Raw genomic sequence first — 20,977 nt, 5'->3', positions numbered from 1 at the left:
TGTGTAGGTCCCATGCAAAGGAAAAGCTCCATAAATGGCAGACAAATTCTTCACAGCTTGTATAATTTTCATAGACAAGCATACAGAAGTAAATGAAATAGACTGGAGCAGCTGCACATGAGTTTAAGGTCAGTACAAGTGTTGGCTAGAGGGGTATAGAGCAATAAAGCAGCGGAACTGTGTTCTCTGAAGTGATGACGCTCAAAGCAACACATTTAAGATGAGTTGGACTAGCATTTGTGATCCAGGACTAATCCCCCAACATCAGGACCTGACCTCATCTAATGCTTTTGTGGCTGAAGACCATCAGATCCTCACATCAGTGTTAGAAGGATTAATCACTACCAGAAAAGAGAGTCAAACCCCTTGATTTCACGCAAAATGTTGCTTTTTTTAAGAGGGAACATTTCAGAGGCCCACACTGCAGTTGACAGCCCATCTCCAGCGCAGCGTTAGCGCCCCTCTTGAAAGGAAAATGAATATTGATTTTAGATCCTGTGGCTGGGAGGTTGTGTTCTAACAGACAGAGGGGCCTGGATAGCGCTGAGAACGCTAGCAAACCGAATTAGCAGAGTGCAGAAGCGCTAATACAGCCTCCCGTTTGTCTGAGGCAGCGTAGTAATTGCCCTGCCGTGCCATTAGCAGCCCCGCACACATTGTCTTCGGTGGCCACTGTGTTGATTGGGTTTTATAGTTTATTGCAGCTAGTTCTGCTCCAAATTAATTGGTGAGAAGTCTGCTACAGTATTTTACTGTAAATCGCAGTATTTACAGTAAATAATTGTATTATTCAATTACAGTAATAAGCTGTAAATTTGAAATACAGTAGTGTTCCTGTAAAAATACAGTAAATGGCTGGGAACTCTCCTGCCAGTATTTTATTGTAAATCACAGTATTTACAGTAAATTATTGTATTAATCAATTACAGTAATATGCTGTAAATTTGAAATACAGTAGTGTTCCTGTAAAAATACAGTAAATGGCTGGGAACCCTGCTGCCAGTATTTTACTGTAAAATTTACAATAATTTTTTTACAGTGTTGTTTCCATCTGTTTCTGTCCACGTGATCACTGACCATGTGCAGAACCCAACAATGAGCCTAAAACCTAGTGAATAAATGTTTATATTGAGTTCTAGTTTGAGTTTGTCTCTGGAATCTTGTCGTAGCGCCTCGGCTCGTCCTCTTCCTCTGCTGTGGTGTGTGTGGGGTGTGTTCAGGGTGTGTGGTTTGTGTCCGGGTCTGGAGGCAGAAGTGTTCCTGCAGAGAATTGAGAGACTAATCTCCTGTCCAGCGGAGGTTTGAAGAGTCCGGTGTGTGATCAGTGGGATGATTATCGGCAGCCGATGCGGCGGCGTGTTTCTTCCGAGGCCGAGGAGAATGCTGTATTAGAGATCGGACTCCGGTGTAATTATGCGGCGGATGCCTTTCCCTCTCATCGATCGGCTCGCGTCAGGGCTCCAGAGCCCACCTCTGTCTGGGTCTGTTTGTGTCTCGCACTGAACAACTCTGCGAGGCGTGCTGCCCCAGCCATGAATATGTGAAGGAAGCAGAGGCCATTATGGAGGGCATTAACAGGGTCTTACTGGGGTCATTCTGCTTTCTGAACCAGCTCAAAAGTCCAGCTAAAAACTCCTGCCTGACACTCCAGCCTGAAACTCCAGCTAAAAACTCCAGCCTGAAACTCCAGCTTAAAACTCCAGCCCTAAAGTCAAGCCCTAAACTCCAGCCCTAAAGTACATCCCTAAAGTCCAGCCTTAAAGCTCAGCCCTAAAGTCGAGCCCTAAACTCCAGCCCTAAATTCGAGCTCTAAACTCCAGTCCAAACCCCCAGCCCTAAAGTCGAGCCCTAAACTACAGCTTTAAACTCCAGCCCTAAAGTCGAGCCATAACCTCCAGTCCAAAACTCCAGCCCTAAGGTCGAGCCCTAAAGTTGGGCCCTAAACTCCAGCCCTAAACACCAACCCTAAAGTCAAGCCCTAAACTCCAGCCCTAAAGTACATCCCTAAAGTTCAGCCCTAAAGTCCAGCCTTAAAGCTCAGCCCTAAAGTCGAGCCCTAAACTCCAGCCCTAAAGTCGAGCTCTAAACTCAAGTCCAAAACCCCAGCCCTAAAGTCGAGCCCTAAACTACAGCTTTAAACTCCAGCCCTAAAGTCGAGCCCTAAACTCCAGCCCTAAAGTCGAGCTCTAAACTCAAGTCCAAAACCCCAGCCCTAAAGTCGAGCCCTAAACTATAGCTTTAAACTCCAGCCCTAAAGTCGAGCCCTAAACTACAGCTTTAAACTCCAGCCCTAAAGTCGAGCCATAACCTCCAGTCCAAAACTCCAGCCCTAAGGTCGAGCCCTAAACTCCAGTCCACAACTCCAGCCCTAAAGTTGAGCCATAAACTCCAGTCCAAAACTCCAGCCCTAAAATCGAGCCATAACCTCCAGTCCAAAACTCCAGCCCTAAAGTCGAGCCCTAAACTCCAGTCCAAAACTCCAGCCCTAAAGTCGAGCCCTAAACTCCATTCCAAAACTCCAGCCCTAAAGTCGAGCCCTAAACTCCAGTTTAAAACTTCAGCCCTAAAGTCAAGCCCTAAACTCCAGTCCAAAACTCCAGCCCTAAAGTCGAGCCCTAAACTCCAGTTTAAAACTTCAGCCTTAAAGTCGAGCCCTAAACTACAGCTTTAAAGTCAAGCCCCTAAGGCGACTGTGGGAAAATCCTCGATGACATTTTTGAAATATCTGGGCTAAGGGGCGGTCAGCCCATTGTTCTGAGACCAGCAGCTCCATTTAGCAATTTTTTTGTTTTGTGTCTATTTCCTTTTCTCAGTGTGGGTTTTTCTACAGCTACACGTCCTTTCAGACCCACAATGTTGGGTTGTCTTCTCACAGTGGAAGGATGGGCAAGCCATCTGTCTTCCCAAAGGTATATATATATATATATACACGGTGTATCTCCCATGTGATGATGTATGAAAGTGTGAAAGCAAATGTGTGTGTGTGTGTGTGTGTGTGTGTGTGTGTGTGTGTGTGTGTGTGTGTGTGTGTGTGAGTGTGTGTGTGTGTTTGTGTGCGTGCATGTGTATACCTGCCTTCAAATGCTATTCATGACATCTGGCTGTCACACCACCTCCAGGTTTTTCACCATCAGTCAGTATCCCTATCATCTTCTCTCTCTCTCTTTTTCTCTCTTTCTCTCTCTCTCTCTCTCTCTCTCTCTCTCTCTCTCTCTCTATCTCTCTCTCTCTCTCGCACACACACACACACACACACACACAGACACACCACCTCACAGAGGTAAACACCTGAGCAGAAATAGCATAGCATTACCCTTTCCCTCACCTTTCCTGATAGTGTTCCATCTGCCACTTCAGGGTGGGGGTCTGGGCTCTGGGGTGGTCAGCCTCGACTGTGAGAATCACAACATACCAAAAATAACACAAAATACAGCCTCCAGCCATAACATTAAAACCACCCCCTTGTTTACACACTTGTTTACTGTCCATTCAGTGGACACAGGATGCTGGCAGCTGGATATTTTGGGTTGGTGAGCAATCCTTTGTCCAGCAATGAAACTGAGGGGTTTAAAACTCCAGCAGCACTGCTGTGTCTGATCCACTCTTACCAGCACAACACACACTAACACAACACACCGGTGTCACTGCAGTGCTGAGAGTGACCCATCACTCATGAAAGTATGCAGAGCAACAGATAAGTTACTGGTCAAAAGGCCAGTGTGAGATAGATGTCTATACTATACCTATGATATTACTATTAATATAACTATTTCTGAACACCCATCACACACTAACCTCTATTACCACCACACACACACACACACACACAAAGAGAGAGAGAGAGAGAGAGAGAGAGAGAGAGAGAGAGAGAGAGAGAGAGAGAGAGGCACACTGATAAAATGCAGAGGCATGATGCATTCCTCTCAGGAGAGCTGTGCTTTCATCTTATTAGACAGTCGGGCTCGCAGGAGTTCTCTCGGAAAAGCTTTCTGATGTCCACAAGAGGAGGAGATGAAGTAACCCCGCATGAAACCCCCTGGTTTGATTGACAGGAGAGGGAGGTAAACGAGAAGGCAATGGCGGAGCTGCACGTTGCAGATGGAAGGTGTTCCGACTTCAGCGGACTCGATTATTCAGACACTTTTATGAGCCGAATTGTGGCTCTACAACTCGGACAAGATTCTGGCAGCTACCCACCAATATGTACAGCTCTAAACCGACAAGGAGCAGTCCATCGGCAGTGAAACACACACAAATGAGCCTTTGATATTGTCCCAACTTGAATCAGTACGTAGCTCTACCCTCCGTTGCTGTAGTAACCACTTCTGCGTTCCAGGAAAGGTTATACGTTAGATGCTGGAACACTGCAGCGAGGATTTGATTGTATCCAGCGACAACAATTTTTATGAATCAGGCCTGGGTCATGACCTTGAAAGTTCTCTCAGCAATCCTTAACAATCCTGTCCACAAAGGACAATCGAGCCCTAAACTCCAGTCCAAAACTCCAGCCCTAAAGTCGAGCCCTAAACTCCAGCTTTAAACTCCAGCCCTAAAGTTGAGCCCTAAATTCCAGCTTTAAACTCCAGCCCTAAAGTCGAGCCCTAAACTCCAGTCCAAAACTCCAGCCCTAAAGTCGAGCCCTAAACTCCAGCTTTAAACTCCAGCCCTAAAGTCAAGCCCTAAACTCCAGCTTTAAACTCCAGCCCTAAAGTTGAGCCCTAAACTCCAGTTCAAAACCCCAGCCCTAAAGTCAAGCCCCTAAGGTGACTGTGAGAAAATCCTCGCTGACATTTTAAAAATATCTGGGCTAAAGGGCGGTCAGCCCATTGTTCCGAGACCAGCAGCTCCATTTAGCAATTGTTCTTCTTTTGTGTCTATTTCCTTTTCTCAGTGTGAGTTTTTCTACAGCTACATGTCCTTTCAGACCCACAATGTTTGGTTGTCTTCTCACAGTGTAAGGATGGACAAGCCATCTGTCTTCCCAAAGGTATATAATGTCACAAATGACTACAAGTCCCTTAGGTGGCCATAACAAAGTCTTTGATTGTCAAGGGGTTGAGCTCGGACCAGCTTCTTAAATTACTCCTAAAAACAAATCAATAGCGGCACCAGTTTGCACTGTGACATATGTTGTTATATGTAATAACAGTGTAATTACCGTGTAATTACTTTTGTAATAACAAGCTTGAGATTTCAATAGGTTAAAGATAGGAAAAAGGCTTTCATAACAAAGCTACAATCAGCCCATCTTCAGGAAATGCAACTGACTTTTACATGCTTGACTATGTTGCAGTTCACCCATTTATTTATTTATTTATTTATTTATTTTCCAGGGAGGGGCTGCACTCAGTCTGGGAAAGTGATGGCATTTCAGTGAAATCCCCCCGTTCTTCAGGCTGTTGTTACAAAAGCACTCAGCTCGTCTGCAGTGGTTCGATGCAAATCCCTGTGATTACAGGACTTTGTGGGTGTAAATGAAAATCAAAGTAAGATGTGGGCTTTCTAAAGCCCTTGCAGCAGAGATCAGAGCAGCCTTCACTCCGTCTCCACCGCCTGGCATCCGACCGTTTGAAGCGTCCAGAGATTTATGGAACATGTCTTGGCTTTCATGAAAAGCTGCCATGTTGAATTTGTTCTGAAGGGAAAGCAGCGATGGCTTTGTCTCAATAGCTACTGAGCGGTCTGTGAAGGGAGCATGTTAGGTCACATATGAGCAACCTTCACCTCCAAGGGAGCTCGGCTTTCTTAGATGCCTCGGGTATCAAGGTTTTTTAAGGATATGAGGTGTACACGGTGTCTCGGTACTGCACTGTAGGCAGCAGAGCATCTCAGAACACATCCCTTCTTGTCTGTGTTTGCAGAGTTGTAGAGACCTTTCTATCTATTAATTATAGAGAGGCGAATAAGAAAGAGTCGTCCTCCTGTGACACATATAGACAGCTGATGACAGCTGGGGAAGGGCTGCGGCGCTAAGAGAAGAGCTGCAGCTTCATCTCTTCTTGCTTCATTTATTTTTGATCGCAGGAAGATGCCAAACACAGGAGTTGGCAGCGCTTTAGTGCTGTCCGTGGTGCTGAAGCCCGGGCAACCCACAGAGGAACTGTCCATGGTGCCCGGGACATTATGATTGGATTTGCGTGGCGGTATGCTCTCACAGCTTTCAGAAACAGGCTTCATTGTCTTTGCAAAACTGTACGACACAATTTGGACCTTGCATTTAACCCATCAGCGGCAGTGAAAACACACAAACACACACACACACTAGTCCAAGATATCAAACAAAGATCTTATCAGTCCTTCCCAACTTTACACTAATCCTTGTGGTCAACTACATTGTCCATGCACAAGTACATGAAGACGTACAGCCTAAGAGACTTACAGGGTTTGTGCATTTAGGACCGACTCGGCTAGGACAGATTACAAAGAAAATGCACTTCCGCTTCCACCCTGACTGGTGCTCATCTGTATCCATGAACATTTTGGAACAGAGGCCATTCTTGAGTAGCAGTCCTCAACAAATGACACACTGAGGGGGCTACTGAGCGGTTATTTGAGCAGCAAAATGAGAAATGGCACACACACCAAATGACTAGGAATGTGCAATGTGGAACTGAGCTGTGGTCACCACATCACATCCACCGCAGTGAGCTGTCAGATTTGCGAAGTGCTGGTGATGAGTGCAGAGCGGCCCCCATGGTGCTGAAGCCACAACAATATACTCACAGCGAAAGATCTAGTTAACATCGATTCCGCTTTTTGCCATTATTCCAATTACGGCATGCTGTCCTTGGTGCTGAAGCCTTGGCACTCACAGAGGAGCGAAACAAACAAGCTATGAATCACGTGCATAATAATGTCACCCGGTTTCCACAGCAGTGAATGCACTGAACCCACGCGTTGACATGTGGTGTTGTCCAAGGTCCTGAAGTATTTCACATTGTTTTATGCATTTCATGTGAGACAAAGGTTTCCACAGCAGGTGTCCAAATCTTGGTTAAACTATGACCTCGCTCTTTGCCAGTACACAGTATATGTGTTAAAAACAAAAGCTCCTCTTATATTAGAAGCAAATTGACTTGGGTTGGGTTCACATTTAAGAAACAATATTTAATATTTAAAAGGATTGTTTACATACATTTGGACATAGAAGGCCAATGTGTTTCCAATTACATTTACCAATGGATCAGGCCCATTGAGGAACAGTCATAATGCTCTGTCCATGGTGCTAGACACACTGGCAAGTGCTGGGGAGATGTCCATGGTGCTGCTACCACACCATGCTTTAAATCTTTTGTCTACTTTGAAGTTCAAAGCAGAAAACAAAGGCTTGGTTGCTACACTGATCCTGCTTTGTGCTACCCTTCCTGCCACAGAAAACTGTCCAAGGTGCTGTATTGCTGATGACCCTGCTGGAGCTGTCCCTGGTGCTGACACCATTTTAATTTCAATGATATTATAGATTTTAAAACAGATAACAGCCTAGGTGGCACACGGACCCTGCGGATTATCCTGCCATTAGTTCCATCAGGGTGTGTGGTGCAAGGGCTAAAATGCTGGTAATCACTGGCAGAGAGTAGCAGAATTGATTGGGCTGCAGGGGTTGAGTTGACCCCCACCCCCTCATCCCTCAGTTGAAGTCAGGGATTTTCTCTAGTGACAGGGGAGTCTGGGCTGGGGAGTTTCATACCATGGAGATGGTAGTGTGGAAGTGTGTGTGTGTGTGTGTGTGTGTGTATTTTATCTGCAGTTGGTTTGGAAGTGTTAGGGTTGAGTTTGAAAAGGCACTGCAAGTATAAAGTAGAGGCCTGGTTGCCAGATTGCCATTTTTTTTACACCATATTCATTTCCTCCCTTCTATGGCCAGAGAGAGGAATATCAGAGAGAAATACAGAGAGCGAGAGATCCCCTGATGACCGCCTCCAGTGCTTCTGTTCCAGCTCCTGTGGTGAAATCATGGCGGTGATCAGCGTGTAAAGTCAGTTTGAGACGCCTCGTGTCCACGTTTGTTAAATTGCTCTGAGTGATGCACGCTGTGCTTTCGCTAACCTGGCTTAACGTGAGCTGCTCTGATTACATCCTACGTGCGGAGGACTACATTAAGTGAGTGTGACACGGCTCGTCCAGACCACCCTCATCTCCCAGATAATAATGTGACTCTCTCCCCACAGCAAGGCTGTCCTCTTTCTCCACTTCTATTACTCCTTCTCCCAGCACCTCTCCTCATCCTGCGTTAAGTCAATGTTTGCTTTTATTGATAATGACTTTGGAAGCAGTGCAATAATCCTTTTCCTTTCTCTGCCTCGCTTTTCATGAGGCGCCTTATCGCTGCTCTGAGCTGCGAGCTCACAAAAGCACACCTCCAGATCCTCAGCACTCTCTCCTCTCCTCAGAACCGAGCCTGTGTAGATCCAGCGTGTTTGCACCTTTAACATCAATGAAGACGTCTTTTTCTTTACAGAATAAGCTCCTATTCAGAGCATGTTGTGGGGATGGAGTCCACCTGCTCACAAACTGTGAAACAAGACCAAGTCCGTTTTCTGTGGCCTACATCAGAAAACGTATTGTCCCGCTCCTTTGTCTGAGTCTCTCCAATCACAGGACTGGATGTGTGTTTATGTGAGAGTGCAAATACAAGGTTAAACCAGGGGGAAAAAACCCCACAAGAATAAGTACACTGAGTAAATCCAGAGCTTCTGCTCCTCGCTCTTCACTGCTGTGCGCTCAGGGTCGGGGTGAACAGTGAGCGGCTCATTTTTGTTTAAAGGGACAGGCGGCTGTTCTGAGACCTTCATCCTGGTGGTATTTTGACCAAAGCAGGTCACAGATGTGTCATTAAAGCCCAGAATATGTCCTCTTTAAATTGACTGGGTAGCAGCGCACAATAAGACCTTCTAAGCACACTTCATAAAAGTTCATGAGCACTGGTGGGACTCAGTGGTGGTGAAGGAGCACACAGCAATGTAATATTAAAGATTTCTCTCCTCCAGCCCGGAGTGTTGAAAGTGCAGATTCTAAACTTTGAAGACACACCACATATGTGCCCCAGGTGCTGGGATAGCTGCCCACCACTCCCTGTGTGTGTGTGTGTGTGTGTGTGTGTGTGTGTGTGTGTGTGTGTGTGTTCAATGCGTGTTTAATATGGCTGCACCATTTTGTTGTACATTGTTCAAAGTCAATAAAAGCATGTTTATATAAATAGATTATGTTTTTACAAATAATTAGATACAAAGACCCGCCCACCTCAGATTGTGTCCAATCACAGCACTGGACCTGCACTTATCTGAGAACAGATGAGGTGGTTTGTGCATCTAGTGAATGGATAATGTCTTTTCAAAATTAGTTTTGCTTGTTGTGCCTCAATAACCCAAGACTGGGTACTTTTAAGTGATATGAGTATTTTCCAGATTATTTCTACACTTCAAGAGTGAATGATATCATTGGGAATTATTTCTCCCTTTTATTGCATCTGACAATTTCCGTGAGCATTTGATGGCATCCGGCCTCGACAACCTGAGTGCGGTCAGGTATTGATCTGTTTCTCACCTCAAAACCTCCAATGCCTGGAAGCATTCTTGATTTCCTGTTTGTTGTTGCTATAAATGTTTGGTAAAATAGTAACAGCTTCTAATAAATTAGCAATAGCTTTTTAATAAGGTGTAATAACACTATTATAAACACATATTTGGCTGACATTTTCTGTCATAGGCTGATATTTAAGCTATTGATACAAACTGTACTTTCAGATGTATTCCCTGTAATTATTAAGGTATTACATATATATATACATGTAATAAGACAGTAACAAGAGTAAAATAATAAAAGTAACAGCAAAAGAATGTAATGAGGATAATGTCTACCTCACAGTGTCAATACACCCCTGAGCACATTTGGTTCAGGCAGTGAGCCACACACACACACACACACACACACACACGGCTGCTCTGCAGAGTTGGTGGACTATATAAAGTTTCACTTCTTATTGAACAAGAAATGAAGCCTATTGTATTATTGATGGCAGAGCTGCATGTCCAGCCAGAAGAGGTTCCGGAGGGTTCTTCGGGTCATACATAAATGCAGTGTAGGCTCTCTCACCTATTAGTCAGGTGTATGTTTAATTTGTCTGTTCTGTATTCAGCCTGGTCGCAATCACTGTCGCAGGAAAAAGGGAAAGCCAAGAGCGGGAGGGGAGGGCCAGAGAGCTTGAGACGGAGTGTGGAGAGGTAGACGGAGCCTGTCACTCACTGGACACGTGGTCAGAAACACCCACTTGAGGCCAAAATGGACATTACAGAGTTTTTCAGATTGGGTCCAGTTCATTCGTAAATAAGCCGTTACCAAATAATCAAACAAGCTTCACAGGTTTGTGTATCATCTGCTAAAACAATGTGCTGTGGTTGGTCAGTTTCCTTGTCAATCATACAGCCCCTTCCTGTTAAAGTGGGCGGTTCTTGTCCAAGCTGAGTGTTGTATCTGTCTATAACCTCCCTTTAACATGTCTTTAAGCCCACTCCCTTGCTCCTAAAGCGGTGGTCTGTCTAATTGGAGCTCTATGGTGAGGTCTGCTTCTGTTTATGGAACCTTCTGTATGGCATTGTTTATAGCAGAAGAATATAGGGCATAGTGCACAGTGAGGGAGAAGAAGTGTGTAAAGGAAGACAGAGACAGTGAGACAGACTGGGGGGGGGGGGGGGGTTGGGGGCAAGGAGTGGGGGACGCCCAATTCCCTTCCCTATTTCATCATGTTTCTCCACAGATACGGCTAATTCTCCTTGGCTCACTTTCTAATGCAGAGCCATTTCATTATTCACACACACACACACACACACACACACACACACACACACACCAGCCTGTAATGTCTGTCTCCCTCTCCTTGGTTGCTCTCCTGGGGACGGAAACAAAAGTTAATTGAAATAAATGAACTGGGGAGTGAATCAGAGTTGATTACATCTGCGAGGTGGGAAGTGATGTTGATTACAAGCGTAGAGAGAGAGAGAGAGAGAGAGAGAGAGAGAGAGAGAGAGAGAGAGAGAGAGAGAGAGAGAGAGAGAGTTGAGAACGACAAAAGAGAGATGTAGGAGAGTGAGTTTGATAATAGAGGGACAGAGAGAGAAAAGAAAGAGAAAGAGAGAGAGAACGAGAGGGTTGAGAAAGAGTGGGAAAGGTCAGAGCAGCGTTTCTCAAAGTGTGGGGCACGACCGCCGCAAGAAACCAGAAGAAATTAGCATGTTTATGCCTGTCTTTATTAACGCCTTTCTGTTTTGCCAATAAATCTTACTCAATAAAGAGCACCCACTCACAACTGATTCATTAATAGCCCTTAAATACGTTAAAAGAACATTAGATCGGAGAACAGGAAAACGTTCTCTTGCCTGGAACCAAAATATGCTTTTATTCGCAAACTTGCCTTCGTTAAGGCACCTGTTTAAATATAAAGCTGCTCCAGTCAGCAGCTTCACTGGCCTCCGGTTCACTGTCAGAGTCGGGTTTATAAAGTTAGTGTTGACCAGCTCGGGGCTTGAGGTCAGTAACGAGAGCACAACAGATAGCAGATAGTGTTGATGGATAATTACCGTTATAAAAGCGGTTAGGTAGGGTGACCAGATCTGAGATGGTGGAGGGGGGACGCTTAGCTGAACCTATGTGTGCTTTTAGGTCCTTTACACCTTTATTTGCTGCACAAAACATTGGAACTTCTTTTTTGATTCATTCGAGAGCTTACATTTACGTTTCGGCATAGCTGCTCCAGATGAGGGTAGGTACATAAGCTTTGCCTGACGTAAACAATGACTACTGACGTGCAGACTGACCAATTAAATGTTTACAGAGAATGTTTTCGACCAATAACGGTAGCTCTACACTCAGACCGTCCAATCCGAAGATTTTAGGCAACTTCACCACGCCTCCTTCTCACTCAAGCGAACCAATCGGAGTAGGGGAGGGCGGGACTAGTTTGTGAAGGAAGCTTCTCGAAGTTCTATGTAAGCTCTAGAAAAACAAAATGCCGGACGTTTGTGAAATTCCGCCCGGACATTTTTTTAAGTCTAAAAAAGAGGACATGTCCGGGTAAAAGAAGACGTCTGGTCACGCTAGGTTAAGGAAACAGAGGAGGATCTGAGAGTTAACGTTAATATTAACTGTTCAGGTCGTGAGAAAGAGCTGTAAACATGCAGCAAGTTAACGTTAGTCTCTGGCTGTGTCCCAAACGGCACTCTGCTGCACTGAATAGTGTGTGTATATATATATATATATATATATATATATATATATATATATATATATATATTCCAAACTAAAGTTCCATAGTGTTGTTTGGGACACCGCCCCAGTCTCTAACGTTAATGTTAATCAAATACTGTTCCACATCATTATAAATGCAGTATTTTACTGCCTTATTTACAGCTTATTGATAGCTAATATTCTGGGTATGGGGTGAGCTTTGACTCAATAACCACAACCCCCCCACAAGCAGTTTAAATATTATGCCAATTTTCAGTGTTTTTGAATGTTTTAACGTTGATGTTAATGTTGTAGCTGATGATATAATGTTAAGCCACTGATTTAGTGATAAACGATGATGTTATTTCAATAAACTAGTAAACTGTAAAAGTGCATGTGTATTTTATTACCATTTCCCCTTTGTCTGAGGTGGGGAACGATAGAAAAAGTTTGAGAACCACTGGGTTTGAGAGAGAGAGAGAGAGAGAGCAGTAGTTAATGAAGGGACATGCTCGTCTGCTGTCTTCATAGAGGACCGGACACTGACCGGACGTGGAGATGACCACACTTCTGAGCTGAAAGAGTTCTCAGTTGTTTTTTTTTTTTTATTCTCTCGTCAGGTTTGTACACAGACACACACACACACACCCTTTTCTCCCAGGCAGCAGATTATTACTGTCTCATACCTTTGGAATAACTGTACAGTATATAAAATTAATACCACAGATTCTATACAAGAGAGAGGTGGGGGAGGGGCTGAGAGGGGGCGGAGCCAGTGAAGGAGGGGGTCTTAAATAAGACCCTCGCCGTTCCTGTTAAAGAGATCAGAGTTAGCACCAAACAGGCCTTCAGGTGTCAACTAGGGATGTGCATGGGGACGAGGGGACAAGTGGACGAGGGGACGAGGTCAACCCTTCAAGGTGCCAGTATTCAATACTGAAATACTATTGTGGTTTATGCTGATGAAAGGAGACCTACATTTCAGTGCAACATTCATTTTAAGGGTTAATCAAAGTGTAGTTAGTGACAGCTTTGGAGAGTGACTGGGTGAGTGTGTGGTGTCCCGTCTGGTTGCAGTTACAGGGAGTGAGTGAATGAATGAATGATTAACCAAACTGTCCTGTTCCCTGTAGGGATCTCTATCCTACTCAGTCCGGCTGCACATCCCTAGTCTGCGTGTTTTTAACTGTTATTCCCACAAATGTGGTGTAGTGTTGAGCACCATCGGGCTCCTCCCCCCGCTCCAGCCCTTGCCTTTGCCTCTCAAGGACACAGCAAGGTCAAACACCAGGACGTACAAACACACAAACTCCGTTTTTGTAGCACCACAGTAGAACATACAGGAACACATTTTATACACAGGCATAAAAGAATAGCATTCACAACAAATAAAAAGCACCAGGATTCGGGCCCGAGATTTAAGGCTAATTGACAGACAATGGCTTTAAAAAAACAAACCAAAAAAATCCCCTAAAAATAAAAAAAATGGGTCAATGTTGCTTTGTTGTCATTGGGAAAAGCTCTAGTGACACTTTGGGAGAATTTATGAAGCTCGCTTGTGGATCATCCAGTAAAAGCATCAGTGATCAGGGCACAACTGGAGCTAGGGCTGCACAATATATCATTTCTTCACTGGTATCACGATAACGATATCACATTTGCAAATCTTGAATAAACAAGGAGTAGTAAATGTACAAGAGATAAATTGTTAACATACATCTCGTGTGTGTGTGTGTGAACTTGTAAGTCTTGTATGAATTATTTGGTGTAATAATACATATTAAAGTGTTTTTGTGTAACACAGGATTGATTGATTCATTGTCTGTTAGCGCTTATCCAGTTCAGGGTTGCGGTGGGTCCGGAGCCTACCCGGAATCATTGGGTGCAAGGCAGGAAGGAGGGGGTGCACAGGGCAACACACACACACACCTACCAACACTTTTGAGTCATCAATCCACCTACCAACGTGTGTTTTTGGACCGTGGGAGGAAACCAGAGCACCCGGAGGAAACCCACACAGACACAGGGAGAACACACCACACTCCTCACAGACAGTCACCCGGAGCGGGACTCAAGTGGGAACTGTTGCATAGTATTCAACTTACAATTGTCATTTTATTAAACAAATGAGGACAATTTATTGGTCGCTGCTTTCGTTATGAGCTACATCAGGAAAATGTGGGGATGATATCGTATCCAAACGTACGCGTGGGTTTGGCTCAGACGATTTTACAGATGGGAGGTGGGGCTTCGATTCCCAGCTTGAGCAGGGACACCACTCTTGACCAATAGTTGTCCTCCTCCATATTGTGCAGCCCTCACAGGAACCTGTTCAATCCGGCATCAGATTTTATACAACAAACAGAACCATGGGAAAACGGAGCCGGGAAAGGACAGGACCCTGTTAAAACACTCCAAACAGCCTCAGTGAGGAGCACCACTTTACATATTAATGAGGCGCTCTCCTCCATTTTGTTGTTGCCCACTAACCGGCGCTGCCTGGAGAGAGGAGCAGGCAGCGTGTGTTTACGCGCCGACGCTGATTAAGGAGGAGGGACGCTGCGAGGCTGACGTGTGACAGAAAGCGTCTAAGAGAACAATTAACTGGATCCGGGCGGCGTCTCCTTGTCAAAACTCACTTGAGGTAAAACTGCAGTCGAGGCGAGGGAGGAGAGGGAAAAAAAATTCTAAACTAAACATAAAATATATTTAAATATTTACTCTTCGGCGCTGGAGCGGATCCCTCAAGTGGCAAATTAATTTAAAATCACAAATTACTAGCACGCACAACACAAACAAGCCGTCCACGCTGCAGACAGTCTCACCGTGGGCCTCAGTGGTGTCTGCGCAGACAGAAGAGCATGCGTCTGCCTTGCAGTGTCACTTTCGAGTGAATTCTCACCACAGAATTCACACCACAGGTGAGTGGTGGAGGAGGACACACACACACATAAAAAAACATATTTAAACATCTACACGGATGACTTCCCTTTCATAAATGTGCTCGCTTGTCCCAGGTGGGCTTCCTGGAGGCTTCTAGTTGATCTTGGGTCTAGTGGAAAGCTGGAACAGAGCCCCTGAGTCCACATCATACACTTTACATATATAAACAGGGCCCGAGGCCCTGGGTGGAGGCCTGCCTCTGCCTCTTAGCCGTTAAAACACACAGGTCCCAGCTCGAAGCCGAACTTCTGGTTGCTATTCCCAAAGTCTGATGCTGAAACGTCGATGATGGGCAGCAGCTCTGACCTCGGAGAGTTGATCTCCAGCACTGTCCGCTCCTGACCCTTCCTCGTCTGTGGGGGGGAAAAAAACAACACACATTTAGGTCCAGATTTGATTCTGCTCTTCTGGGAACGCTGGAGGAACTGTAGAGCTGCGTCCCAAGTGTGCACTTGAGACTTCATTTTTAAGTTAATTCTAACTAGTGTTTGTGAATGTAGTGTGTTGTGTAACCAGTCACTTTTTGAGTACACACCTGTCCCATAATTCATTATTTATTATCTGTAACCCTTATCCAATTCAGGGTCGCGGTGGGTCCAGAGCCTACCTGGAATCATTGGGCGCAAGGTGGGAATACACCCTGGAGGGGGCGCCAGTCCTTCACAGCGCAACACAGACACACACCTACGGACACCTTTGAGTCGCCAATCCACCTACAAACGTGTGTTTTTGGACTGTGGGAGGAAACCGGAGCACCCGGAGGAAACCCACGCAGACACAGAGAGAACACACCAAACTCCTCACAGACAGTCACCCGGAGGAAACCCACGCGGACACAGAGAGAACACACCACACTCCTCACAGACAGTCACCTGGAGCGGGAATCGAACCCACAACCTCCGGGTCCCTGGAGCTGTGTGACTGCGACACCTACCTGCTGCGCCACCGTGCAGCCACCTGTCCCATAATCCAATGGGGAATCGGAAATGGAGGAGCTTCTCATGGCTGAAAAATCCCAAATACTGCCCTACTGCCTACACTTAAAGAGTGTGCACTAAATCTTAGACAAAGGGACGTGAAGCTTATATTGAAAATAGATGGTTTTATTATCTGATATACAGTGCACTATCGTAGTGGAGAATGTTATTTTATGACCTACACTGTGCACTACGTGGTGTGGAGGGAGATATTTGAGTTCCAAACACTGGGGGAAAATGGTGGAGAGCTTAGCAATAGCTCAGCTATAAGGACATTAGTGAGGTTAAGGGGTGTTGAATGATTAGCTCTGGATCACAAAAGCCAATCCGGCTCAGGCCAGAGGCACCGGATGGAGCTCCATCACTCTGGAGAATGCAGCTCCCTGCTCCGCTGTCACGTGCCGCGGGGCTTTACGTTGCTCTAGTGGACGTGTGGTACGTCATTGCCATCTACATCATCTAGTGTGATACCCTTCATTTCTGAAGAACCTCAGGGTGAGGGGATGTCTACAAATGTTTGGAGATGTATTGAGAGGAAAGATGTTTGGGTGGTCAGTGTATTGTTTAGTAATTATGCAGATTTATGTTGATTTATGCTTTTTTTTGCAGCTGAATTATGTGATTTGGTTTGTAGCTACTCAACATCTTTGGATGGAATTAATTGGATGGTGGGTTAAACTCTGTGAACACAAACAAACCCCCTCTCTCTCTGGATACACAGAGTCTAGAATTCTGTTCTCTACAAATCTGCAGTCACTGTGTGTTCAGATTAGCGAGGGGCTGAGGACTGTTTGAGCTCTGCTCTGTAATGAATCAGACGATGGAGAGTTTATTTGAGAGGCTGTAATACTTGATGATATTTCTGCTCTCTTGCCGAAATACAGGAAATCCTAATGGAGGTAAACAAAGTAATAAAGAGGCACCAGAACAGCTCAGAATCCCAATTACTCCACAGTGCGCTTTACTGCTTACTATAAGGGGTATTAACGATGCCAGGAATGACTGACAGCTACTAAAGCACCCCTCAGACTGTCCTCATCTGACCACTCATCTGAATCATACCGGATAAATAGCTCTATCAACATTCTCGTTGTTGTGGTGCTCTGACCTGGCAGCCGTCGTACACCGCTGTGATGAAGGGGGTCTTGTCGTGGCTCAGCTCTTCGTCACCGCTGCTGCGGAAGCGGAGTGCGTGCCGGTGGCTCTGGCTGCTGGAGTCGTACCAACCGGCCGAGTTCTGGCAGAGGAAGGTGAACGTCTGTCTGCCCGTGGCACTCAGGAGCTTCAGGAAGGTGAGCTGGACCACGGGGACCGGGAGGCCATCAGCATCGATGTAGGAGAACTGCAGCCAGAAGAACGTGAAAGCATGAGGTCAGCAATCACACCGTTCATAAGTTATTTGATCATACCCAGTAAACAAGGAACGTCCCTGGACGTTCAAAATAGGTCTAAAAGTAGTCTGTCCATCAAGGACATATTTTAAACGTCAATGGACATCCAAAATCCATCTTAATAAGTTAGTTAAGTGGTGACCAATCGATAACGTCAGTGGACGTCCAAAACGCGTTTTATACAAGTAATTTATTTCAGGACCAATTAATAACGTCAATGGACGTCCAAAATACGTCTAATAGTCGTCTTTTCAACGTCTGTGTTTGGACGTCTTTTCAACTTTCATTTTCAACCTTAAGAGAACGTTGATTAGACGGCAGTCATTACGTTATTTTAACGTTGAATCAACGGCTAAATGTTTACTGGGTAGCCTTATTTCATACGTCTATTTTTGAGGTATTATTTATAACTAACTTTTATAAACAGTAGCTTAAGAGTTATGTTACATTTCAAAACACTAACAAAGTTATGGAAGGTACATGGTCACTGTATTTCTTCAAATATATTTTGCGTTTATTTAACGTTAACATTTTCAAAGCTATGCAGAAGCATCTGGACTGAGTCAACGCCAACTCTATGAATCACTGGCCAACAGCTGATATGATGCTCAAAGAATCGATTCATAGGGAGTCGACTCCTCTTCAGAGCATTTTCCTGTTTTATTTCCTTGTGCTTTTCTGTTTTTAAATCAGAAAAACGGCTCTGTTCGCTTTTTATTCTTTCTCATCTTCAAATGGCTGTGTTTATTTAGCCCTTGTCTAGCATCGTGGTGAAAAAAAAAGTTTGTCAACTAATGTTTTTCGTTAACGAAAGTTTTAATTAACGAAAGTTACACTGTTGTCCAGACAGTGGGCATCATCAGAGCATGCTCTGGCTCTGTATAAAGCAGGGGAAGGGACACGCAGTAGCTCAGCACACAAACACCGTCCCTCGTTCATAATGCAAGCGGAGCGACATCTGACGGATCCCATCTCCGAGACAGGGTCAGCGTGTCAGTCTTTATGAATGAAGCCGCTCGGAGCCGAGCCCCCACTGCAGCTCTCGACTGTTCTTTAATGAGCTGGAGATCTTTCATACACACTCATGAGAGTTTGGCCCCAGGCTCCGAAGAAACAGAGCCACATGCTAATTCCTCCTTCAAGGCCACATTCATTATTTATTTCTTTCATTTCACATCCACGGGCTGCCAATTACTCCCCTCCGCATTAATCCCCCGCCCCCGCAAACGTCTCTTTGTCTCTTTCCCTCCCTCAATTATGCATCACGTGTTAAATAGTTTTCTAATAAAGAGCTAAAGATCTATTAATATATAATTGTAATAATAATCAAATCGCATCGTTATGAGGAGGTCTGTCTCCACGGTGCCATATCCAGCAGCAGGCTCATTCCTCAGCGGTGCTGTATGGGTCCATTCCGAATGAGAATAAAGAATATGAAAGATTTCTGAATGCAGACAATAACTTGCAGTGGCTAAACAAATTAGAGGCACCACATTTAATTATTCAGAACTCATGAGGTGCACTCTGTTTTGTCCTTTGCTTTGTTTGTTTACGCCCATGTTGTTAAATGTGCTTCCGTCGGAGGTTCGTCTTGTTCTGACACCGATGTGTAAATGTGCAGATATTACATTTTCATTTCATTTTCACATCCATTTCAATGCCGTATCAATCCTGCGAAGAAATGATTACCATTGTCTTTATGCCTGAATAGAAAAGATGTGTTCTGTAAGTTCTGAATATATCTGTTAGATCTCTGTAGGAGAACTGCAACCAGAAGAACACTGAAAGCATGAGGTCAGAAATCACAATGTTTGAGAGTCATTTGATTATTGTTAGTTTTAGTTCATTAAATAAAAGGAGGCTAATTTTATTTGTGTATTTTTAAAGGTTTTCCTTTTTTTAGAGGTGTAACTTTTAGAAACATTCATTCGTTCGTTATCTGTAACCCTTATCCAATTCAGGGTCGCAGTGGGTCCAGAGCCTACCTGGAATCATTGGGCGCAAGGCGGAAACACACCCTGGAGGGGGCGCCAGTCCTTCACAGGGCAACACAGACACACACACTCACATTCACTCACACACTCACACCTACGGACACTTTTGAGTCTCCAATCCACCTACCAACGTGTGTTTTTGGACTGTGGGAGGAAACCGGAGCACCCGGAGGAAACCCACGCGGACACGGGGAGAACACACCAACTCCTCACAGGCAGTCACTCGGAGCGGGAATCAAACCCACAACCTCCAGGCCCCTGGAGCTACATGCTGCACCACCGTGCCGCCCTCTTTTAGAAACAATAGCATTTATTTAAAATGAACATTTTTGGTTCAAAGTCGAGACTGAGCCGACTCTATGAAACCATATGTTAGCGCCCACCCTCTCCGTTCCTCAAAGGAGCGCCAACTAACACGACCAACCCCCCGTACAGGTCAGTCAAGGCTATTCTCATCTCTGGTACCACGCTGGTGGAACGAGCTTCCAAGCACTATCAGAGCAACAGAAACCCTCTCTGCATTCAAGAAATCATTGAAAACCCAGCTCTTCAGAGAGTATCTCTTGCCCTGAAAGTCTTTCTTTAATGCACTTATTACTTCCTGCATATTGCACTCAATGTAAGGTATTTTGTATAATTTGTGCTGTAGTTTGAATGTTAGATCCTCTTTTGTAAGTCGCTTTGGATAAAAGTGTCTGCCAAATGCATAAATGTAAATGAAAATGTAAATGAATCACTGGCCAACAGCTGATACAAGTGACTCCCAGATGTTCAAAGAATCGATTCGTAGAGACTCTTCACAGCTTTCTGTAAGTTCTGACTATAACTCTGAACTCTCCAGATTTCTGCGCATGTAAGAGTCTCTGGGCTGTAGAATGTAGGACTAATGTCTTTGAGCCCACAGTCTTGTTTGTTGCTCAGAATCGTTTAGCAATTCCGACAAAACTGATGATGGAGTCGATCTGCTGTTTTCTCTATATTCCCTCAGAACTTCGTATAAACACTCTGAACGCCACAAACCTAATCGACCCAGTGCACGCCGCATCCAAACATCTGTAGACACCTGCTCCTCCAACACTCCTCCTTCTGAAATCCAGGGGTTTAATAGATAGTTTGCCACCTACTCTTCAGGGAAGGCTTTAACCAAGATATTTGAACACTGCAGTAACCCCAGTTAACCCCAAGAGCATTAGTGAGGTCCGGTGTGAATCTCAGCTGATTCGTTTTGGATCACAAACATCACTCTGCTGGTTTCCACGTAGACCAATAGCGGCAGAGAGAAGGCGGGACCTTTGTAGGTTGTAGACGCAAACCCTGACGTGGAATCCGTGTGAAATCCCGGACGTTTTTTATTTGAGTGTAGCCCACGATTGGCACTGAGCACGGTGAGGTTTGGCTCATGTGCAATTCCCTGGTGTCTACAAACTTTTGGACATGTAGTGTCTGCTGATTG

At 44.9% G+C, this 20,977-nt stretch overlaps 1 protein-coding gene across 1 annotated transcript in view; it reads right to left on the bottom strand.

Moving 5' to 3' along the window:
* Window positions 1–12,835: 12,835 nt before the first annotated feature.
* col5a3a (collagen, type V, alpha 3a) overlaps window positions 12,836–20,977 on the bottom strand; it is a 112,625-nt gene continuing 104,483 nt past the window's right edge. Inside the window, exons 65-66 of the mRNA XM_066673875.1 lie at window positions 17,248–17,481; window positions 12,836–15,515 (exon numbers count right to left, since the gene is read on the bottom strand). Coding sequence (XP_066529972.1) covers window positions 15,369–15,515; window positions 17,248–17,481 — 381 coding nt within the window. The 3' untranslated portion in view covers window positions 12,836–15,368. The remainder of the gene's footprint in view (window positions 15,516–17,247; window positions 17,482–20,977) is intronic.

The sequence above is a fragment of the Hoplias malabaricus genome, chromosome 6 (genome assembly GCF_029633855.1).
Source record: "Hoplias malabaricus isolate fHopMal1 chromosome 6, fHopMal1.hap1, whole genome shotgun sequence".
In the NCBI taxonomy this organism is placed as follows: domain Eukaryota; kingdom Metazoa; phylum Chordata; class Actinopteri; order Characiformes; family Erythrinidae; genus Hoplias; species Hoplias malabaricus.
This window is presented reverse-complemented; position numbering and strand designations above follow the sequence as displayed.